Below are 9645 nucleotides of genomic sequence, written 5' to 3' on the forward strand. Positions count from 1 at the left end.
CGGTCGGTTTTTTGCGGCAACAGAAATACATCATCTGTGAAAATTTCAACTGTCTAGCTATCACGGTTCATGAGATACAGCCTTGTGAGAGACAGACGGACAAACAGACAGACGGACAGTAGAGTCTTAGTAATAGGGTCCCGTTTTTACCCTTTGGGTACGGAACCAGACAGACAGAGAGACAGACGGACGGAAAGTGGAGTCTTAGTAATAGCTAGGGTCCCGTTTTTACCCTTTGGGTACGGAGCTCAAAAAAATCGTATAAAAAGTCTAGTCAACATGCTTATTGCTTGTGGGTGAGTTAACTTTTTCTTGTCATTCGCTGCCATGGTTACGTTCTCCTGGGTCACTCTTTAAAACACCAAACACGTTTTTTTGTGGTAGTTGTAAACCCTTTTCATTGAGGGTCATCTACCATGTGTCAGAAGGCGGTGTACAATTTCTTCTAACAAACTGTGCTAATATTGTCTCCTGGCTGACGAGACAGAATAACAACAAGAAACAGTTGATTCACCCTTGTCATCATGGGAGCCTGGGGTCCGCTTGACAACTTCCCAAGAATTGACGTAGGCACAATTTTTTTACGAAAGCGACTGCCATCTGACCTTCCGATCCAGAGGCGAAACTAGGCCTTACTAAGCCTTTTTTTTTAATTTTTAATTAGGATTAGTCCGGTTTCCTCACGAGGTTTTCCTTCACCGAAAAGCGACTCGTAAATATCAAATGATATTTCGTACATAAATTGCGAAAAACTGGATATTATATTCATGTTAGTTATAATCAGGTAGGTATTGCAACTTTGTTATTTCTACGCCGATAGAGGCAGAATATGACGTACTTATTTTAATTTGACCATCTTTGTACCATATTCTATGAAATAAATATTTGTATTTTTGTGTGTACTTTAAAAACTCGTTGGTACAAGGCGGGGTTTGAACCCGTGACCTCCGGATTGAAAGTCGCATGCTCTTACCGCTAGGCTCTTAGCGCTAGTTGATTCACTCTTGTATGAAAATTGAACGGTCTTCTATTTCCACAGCCACACTCCTCGCCTTCATCGGCATCGGCAGCTACGTAACCTACACATTCTTCTGCACCAACATCTTCGACTGCAACGAGATCCACTCCTACGTCGCCTTCCTACCCATCGTGAGTTACATCATACTTAGAAACGTCTCCGGCGCGTTGCGAACTAGGCATTCTAGTCTATTTGCCTGGTTCGGAACAATTACTTTAGAATTATTTGCCAGTCAATCACATATCTGGCTAGCGGCAGACACACATGGGGTCTTAGTTTTAGTCCCAAGCGCACCTATATTAAATTTGATTATAACGTCATATATTTTTATATGTGCGGCGCATGAGATACATAGATTGACAGGGATTATTTTGCCATACGCGGTCCCTGATGATTGGAAGCTTGTTTTAAGAAATTTCGCTATTTTTCTAGCGATTCTAGTCCCTATAGGTATACATGATGGTATGTTTTAAATTTGGTATAGGTAAGTTAATGAATGTTTAAAAAGGGATACTGTGGGTGGATCAACTATTTCTTGTTGTTATCCTGTCCCGTCAGCCAGGGGACAATAGGAAGGACAACAGTTTGTTAGAAGAATCCATACTAATATTATAAATGCGAAAGTCTGTCTGTGTGTTACCTCTTCACGCTTAAACCGCTGAACCGATTTAGTTGAAATTTGGTATACAGATAGTTTGAGTCCCGGGGAAGGACATAGGATACTTTTTATCCCAGAACTCACCCCTCAAGGGGGTGAAAAGGGGGGTGGAAACTTGTATGGGGAATCAATAACCGCTGAACCGATTTAGATGAAACTTGGTATGGGGATAGTTTGAGCTGTGGGAAAGGATATAGAATAAATTTATCCCTGAAATCATCCCTTAAGGGTGTAAAAAATGGGGTGGAAATGTATAGTGTGGACCAATTTGGGGGTGAAAAAAGGATGTATTAAAAAGCAGATTTGTTTAAGAATTAAGGTACCCAAATTACTAATTCCACGCAGACGAAGTCGCGGGCAAAAGCTAGTTTTATAATACTTCCAAATAACATACTTGGTAGATGGTTCTTTAGTGTAAAGGTTTTAACTGCCATATAACACCGTGTTTGTTGAAATTAAATGCCTTAAGATCACGTTTCAAAGAGTGACCCAGGAGATGGTAACCATGGCAGCGAGTGACAAGAAAAATTGATTCACCTTTCTGCATGATTTAACAAAGTGAATGAAAGTTTTGGAATATCAGAAGTTTTGCAACATGCTTTTTTACCATTCGATAAATATAAGCACTTAAAACGTTACTAACTGTTGAAGATCTCAATTTATTTTTTATTTTGACATTTACGCTTTAGGCACTTATGTATACACAATACAAAAATATGCAACATAATCAATACAATGAAAGATACATAACAAATCAATATGCCATATTATTCTACAATTTTATCCAGTGCACAAAATGTAACAATTGAGTTTAGAGACAAAAATTAGTTATTTTATAACATGATTTTGGTATGCAACAATGATATTATATAACTATATATAGGTTATACTCCCACACAAGGAGTAGGAAAAATACTTGCATATTTATTTAATTACGTACGAATTAATCTGTTTTTGTTTATTAATTTCCGCATGCCATTTATATTTGTTACACTCGTTTTGTACCATAAGAAAGAGACATCTTTCTCTTGCGGTGTGCGGGAGCTCGTTAGGCGCAACTTTATGCTCTTTAGAGCATTCTGTACAATCGTCACAAATGCTTCTAATTTGGAGCGCGTATGATATAGTTATAATATCATTGGTATGCAATATATTTTTTTTTGTAGAAATAGACGTGTCTTAGTTATTTGCCTTTTTTTTATTAACCAGTCCAATCGATTTCAGCAAAAGTTTTTATATACAGAAGTCAGGTAATTTCCATAACATAAAAAAAAAGGATAAATCATATAGAAATTTATGTATTAAATAAAAAATATCCTACATTAACAATTTATACTAATGTTACATGTCTAAGTGAAATAAAAGTATTACATATACTTCAGTGATAATTTAAGGTTTTCAAATAGTACAAAATTCACTTGATTGACCAATGCTACACTTGTGTTAATTATATGTGATTTTTTGGCGAAGTACATATGTATATTATATACTCTTTGTATTTTGTATTGTAAATATAGCACTTTAAGGTTGTAGAAATGTATATTTTTGATTTTATGACTGAACCAATTACATTATAAAAGGTTAATAGTTATTTACGATACAAGTGCGGAAAAGAGGAAATTCGAAACGAGTGGCGATAAATTAAAACACGACCGCAGGGAGTGTTTTAAATCGACTCGAGTTGCGAATTACCTATTTGCACGTGTATCGTACAACGTTTTACAGTACATATGGCTATTTAAACTTATGCATTAAGTAAAAGTTGCTCAGTATAATCCCAAAACCTCCCTGGCAACGGGAATGCACTTATTTTTTAGCCACCGCGTATATTGCGTTAAATGTATCATTACTCCATACTTACATATATATTTTGTTTACTTGTAAGTTGCAGTATTTGAATTCGATATTTAGAACCAATAAGTTTTTGTGAAAAATGATAATTAATATTCAAATGGGAATAACGAGAAATTCGTGAAAATGTACAATGTTGTGTTTTTATATGTAAATATAAGAAATATTAATGTAATAAAGTATTTTGAACAATTTATTGAAGTTGTCAGCCATGTTTGTATATGGCTGACAATTTTAAATTGTTTTCATAATTTGTAATGGTAACATTTTACTCCCGCACTAATATAATTTTATTAATTTTGGTAAAAAAAATTGTGATATAAATACCAAGTATTTTGTATAATCTGTATGATAATAACGCTTAATTATTCAAAGACCTCGTCCTGTTGTGTTAGTTTTAAGTTTTGATGCTTTTTTAGCCTGTAATATTTATTACAATATATTTTTGGTAAAAGCTATGCACCATATTTTACACAACTTACGCTATGACAAATATACTTTTATTTCTCTAATACGCCTGTTATAAAGAACACGTTATTGATTTTTAACCCTTTTATTACTATTGTTATGTATACGTGACAGTATACAATTGTCAATTATACATGACGTAATTTGAAGGGTACACGGAAAGAACATCTCTAATCACTTTTTTCGGAAAATGAGATTTTCATTTAAAAATGTAGAGCTCTTAATGAACTATTGTTTATATCTTTTGCTACCACTGTAGAATATATGTAACACAACTTTTTTTTTGTGAAAAAAGACCTGGTCACGGAATTACCATACATTTTGAAATGGGTTCAAATTTTTAAACCGCGATTACTCAAAATGTTACTAAAGTGACTAGACATGGTCTTTCCGTGTACCCTTCATTTAATTTCAGGCGATTAAGGGGTGGGTATAACATTAAGGTATAGCTGTTTTGTAATCTGCACAATACTGCAAATATGTAATACTAAAGTTTATCTTGAAGTAGCATTTACATATTGCGGACAACTTATTTGATGGTATAATTATACTAATTTGTTTCGAGTATTTATCAGATTTCATGCGTTTTTTATTTTATTTAGTATCGGAATGTGAAACTATTCTTGTTTTCATTTCAATCTGAATTAAAAAAATGTTGGCTGTTCTCTCGTGACCTAGGGGACAATAGTACATAAGTACAGGTTTATCAGAAAATTGCTCCCGTGAAAGTCCACAAATGGTTTTATAATTACAAAAACGCCTGCATATTGCAATTATTAGTATATAATTGATATCAGTGTGACCCAGGAGACGTAACCATGGTTACCACACAAAAAGTAGATTCTCTCATATATGCTCTTACAAAACACTTATTGTAAATTAAATCATTTTACGGTTTAGACTCACTTGTTTTAGTCACTCGCGCGACATGTTTCGGAGAGCCTAGGTCTCCTTTCTCAAGCACTAATAGTGCGAGCAGCGTTCACGACGACCGTGTATTGCGTACTGCCGCTGCCGCGCGCCGCGTCGCTCGCTGCGCGCGCGCCGAGAAAACCGGTTGGGGGAGGTCTTGCGCTATAGTTGTAGGCGGGCACATTGGTGTGTTTGGGTTTGGGTCACCTAACACTTGTAGCGCCACACAGCACGAACTCACTATGTCCCTGTCACAACACTCACCGGCATTCTGCCGGCATTCTTTCTGTTAGTATGTCTCACAACAGTTTAAATTCGATTATTGTAAATTAACTTAAAATGGCCTAGGTATAGGAAATAGTAGGGAACGCTTATTTGTATCTTGCATATGCATAGGAAATGTATGGCGTAGTACTTTATAGTTAAAAAAACTGGCCAAATGCGAGTCGGACTTGCGCACGAAGGGTTCCGTACCATTACGCAAGAAACGGCAAAAAAACACGTTTATTGTATGAGAGACCGTGATAGGTAGACAGTTGAAATTTTCAGATAATGTATTTCTGTTGTTTGTTACAACAACAAATGCTAAAAACAGAATAAAAAATATTTAAGTGGGGCTCCCATAAAACAAACGTGATTTTTTTGCCGTTTTTTTTTGGTAATAGTACGGAACCATTCGTGCGCGAGTCCGACTCGCACTTGGTCTGTTTAAAAAAAAAATAGTACACAGCGTCAAATACTCTGTAGCAGTCAGTTCGGTAGGTACACCATACTTCATATATGGTGTACCGAACTATAACTTTGGTTGCTACAAAGTATTTGACGCTGATTGTGCATTTATTTTGTATATTTTGACTGTTAAATTACACTTATGAAAGCGTGGTCGTGCCTGATAGCACCTACCCAGCACGGCCACACTCTTAAGTCACAATTCCTAAACTGTATGAGCAAATTTTGTTTTTATAGAAGTACAAAAAGTAATTTTTTTTGTAGTATTTTGACTATTAAATTAATCACATAAGATAAAGCGTGGTCGTGTCAGGAAGATACTACCTAGCACGACCACGGCCTCTGTCACAGTGCCCAAACCGTAAGAGTTCATTTTTTTAAATAAAAGTACCTACAAAAAAGTATTTTTTTTTCCTGAATTTGTATCGCAAAAGAAATTACAAAATCTTCCGTGGTCGTGCTGTAGCATCACACATGTATTTAGCCATAATATTTAAGTACTTAGCTTAGTAATACTAAACTTTGTGAGAAAATTTGCACTGTGATTTAAGTCTTGTAAGATGTCGGTTACTTAATGTAAATAAGTACAAATAAAATAATTCAAATTATAATTTATTTTCTTTGTTGTCTACAATATCGTTAATCCTTCGGAGGCCTGGCGTGTGCGGCGCGCCATTGTAAATAAACTTCCAAATTATGAAAAAAAAACAGATTTGTGAAAACTTTTTGGAAACTTTCCACAACTAAGGTAGTAAGGAAGTAATGGGTAACATTATTTATATTATTAAAGTGTCCTACTGCCGGGCAAAGGCCTCTCCCCTTGATCTCCACAACTCCCGCTGTTGTGCTTTTTCCGGCCAACTGGCCGCCATTAACCATCAGTAACTACTGATAGTACTGATGCCTTCATCAGTAGTTACTGATGGTTAATGGCGGTCAGTCTAAGTGTTAGTTGCACCATCCGCACTTAACAGACTGATCAACGTCACCCGGCGCGCCGCGGCCGTTTACTATGAAACTTTCCATACAATAAAATTTAGCGAACTCTAACGATTACTAACATTTTGGTGCAACCGACCCTAAGTCGTCCCGCCATCTCCGTCTGGGCCTGCCACGTCCGCGCTTGTTTTGCGGCTTCTACTTGGTGGCTATACTAGCCCACCTATCGGGATGCATTATGGGTAACATTAAAAAAATAAATATAACAAGCAAAATGTATTTACCTTTATTCTTACATTGTTCGTGAATAAGTTCGTAATATAATAATGAATAATATACACCTTAATAAACGGGTAGGGATAGTGTAAAACATTATTTACACGAGTCCTTACATTACGTCCAAGTCATCACAATTATAATTTCATTTAGGCTTTAAAACAATAGGTGGGACACTTGGGGCTATTTTAGATATGAAACTATTCCAACTCCAGCTTGGATATGATCAACTTTTTCTAGAACTCAAACACGTTTTAACATTTCTGACAACATACCAATATTTTGTCAGATATTTGTACGTTATTTAGTCGGGTTCATTGTTGCCCTCGTCGCGAAATACACAGAGTGCTAACTAAAATTACATTAATCATCATTTAAATATCAAAATGTACCTACGTTCGTATTCGACTCTGGTACGCTTCGGATTTATCAATAAAATATGTAACTAATTAAAAAGTTAGCTATGAGAAGGTACAATCTGCAATAGTTCCATATCTATTACAGCCATCGTTGATGTAAAAGTTAAGCTAAGTATGCTGTGAACTTCTGTTGAGAGGTGTGACCATATGGACAACATATATCTAATCCTAGGAATATGTAGGTACCTATAATTTAGCTGTCAAAAATGAGTGCCGAGAATATTAAGGCCCAACAGGCACTGTTCCAAAAAACAAATCTGTTATAGTGAAAAATAAAACCAGGTTGAATTGAAATAATGCATGCATTTATTTATGACCATTTATGGCCAAGCTGAAGGAGTCGCCTCGCGCTAGCTTGGTGAAAAATAAAGACATACAAATGACTTTCAGAGCTAATCATTCACTTTACTTAATTATTTACTCGTTTGTTGGTGTTATATTTTATAACCGGCTCTAAATCGGGTTTTATGGAGTATATATAGGTAAATTAGGTACCTTTTGATGTCTGAAGGGCAAACCACACGGATATATGTATGTGCATAATGGTATCTTGTATCATAAAGTAAAAACTTGTAAAATAAAAAGAGCTACTGCTATTTCAGATATTGAGGTAATATGTATACACTAGAGGCGGGAAGCGGCCTCTCTAAGAAAATGTTTCCGCGCCTCAATGAAGTGCATGCACTGCACTTCATTGCTACTGGCTAGCTGCGCTTATTCTTTAGCTTAGTGACAGACGTCAAACGCAAAAAATGGCGGACACCTCGCGGACACAATTTGTTCTCGACAGCTTGTCAGCAGTGATTTCAGAGCCGTATCATCACACCTCCCCACTTAAATCTTCAGGATAATGAAACCTACTTTCAACTTATTGGCGCAGCTATTTACGGTTTTCAGTCAATTTTAAGGCCCACATTAAATTTTTAAACTATTGACATTTTAATGTTTTAGTGCCCCTAGTGTAAATTTCATTCAACAGCGTGACGTGACGTGGCGTACTAGGTCACTACACTACACGTGGCTTATTCCAGAACTATATCGGGTAACTAGTTGCGTTTCAACCATCGCATGGCCATCTCGCTGGTCCAACGCCGGGCTATCGTCACAGGGCGGACACGCTATACATCAAAAATCACTTGCGTTTCTATGTGTGAACGGCACGTCTGTACACGCGTCATGCGTCATAGTGTGAGTAAGTTGCTTAAAAATAATACTGAGCGGCCGGCAAATGGCCGTTAATCTGCTGTCGCGGGGCGAGGTAATTCGAGCCGGGGCGGGGCGGTGCTTGGCCGTTCTGTATGATAATAGGTACTATTACTTATTCTGTGCTATCGTGTAGAGGAGGCATTAGGTACAGTTAAACATAGGTAAGAAGGCTGGTTGCAGCAATCACAATTGACGGACTGATCAATGCCACTGAGCAGTGAACTGAAACTTCCCATACAAATTATTTTAGCGAATGTTTTTACGGTGACACACGATTTGGTGCAATCCATCCTAAAGCGCGTTAAACGCAAGCCCGCACACCCATTTTATATCAGATGACACTATATTGTTTTACGCGGTATTTTTTAATACAGTTGCGAAAAAATAAGAAAAGCAACAAGTAACCACACCACAGGCCTTTGCGTCTATTGCAGACGATTTATGCATTGCTGTTTAGACAAATGGTTTGGTGACTGTGGAGGCCGATGCGTGAGCGGCACGACCTCCTCATTTTTGGCAGAGAAAGCTCATGCCACCCGAGGTTCCAGTCCCGGTTTGCTTTCTGCGAACGCGGTAAACGCAGCGGAGCGCACATTCCGTTGACGCATGCGTTCAACGTTGCGTATATCACAATAAAACAATCGCGCGTTTAAGAAGTATTAAAACATTGATCTTTAATAATTTCGATGTATGCAGTTTAATATTTTTAATGTGGGGCTTAAAGTTGCTTAATCACAATGATTAAAATTCTAAGGTAACAGTTCACACGATTTCCAACCTATTGGCTATAATAATAAAGGTGCACTTACATTGTACGTGACACTATATAGATGGTCCTATATCAAATCACTTCTTGAAGAATATTTATGTACCGGGAAATATTGGCGATGATTTGATAAAATTTTATTATTTACTGTCTTGTGACATGTATCATTTAATATTTAGGGCGTCCGCGTCCGCTAGGTGGCGCGGGTGCATAAAGCGCACACGGGCACACGCACGCGGGTAACATTGTAGGTAATATCCGTCGCACGCGTCTGCTCCAGTTAGCGTTGCTCATACAATTTTACGTTAACGCGCTCCGTTCAACCGCGCCATCTAGCGGACGCCCTTTGGCATGCATATTTTTGTTTTTTTTTTTAATCAATGATATTACAATTAGGTACAGA

At 37.1% G+C, this 9645-nt stretch overlaps 1 protein-coding gene across 1 annotated transcript in view; it reads left to right on the top strand.

Annotated features, from left to right (window-relative positions):
- The window catches only part of LOC134745658 (N-acetylneuraminate 9-O-acetyltransferase), a 31648-nt gene extending 30064 nt beyond the window's left edge, over positions 1–1584 (top strand). The window contains exon 12 of the mRNA XM_063679781.1: positions 1040–1584. Within this exon, the coding sequence (XP_063535851.1) occupies positions 1040–1491 (452 nt within the window). The 3' untranslated portion in view covers positions 1492–1584. The remainder of the gene's footprint in view (positions 1–1039) is intronic.
- Positions 1585–9645: the final 8061 nt, after the last annotated feature.

The sequence above is a fragment of the Cydia strobilella genome, chromosome 11 (assembly GCF_947568885.1).
Source record: "Cydia strobilella chromosome 11, ilCydStro3.1, whole genome shotgun sequence".
Classification (NCBI taxonomy): Eukaryota; Metazoa; Arthropoda; class Insecta; order Lepidoptera; family Tortricidae; genus Cydia; species Cydia strobilella.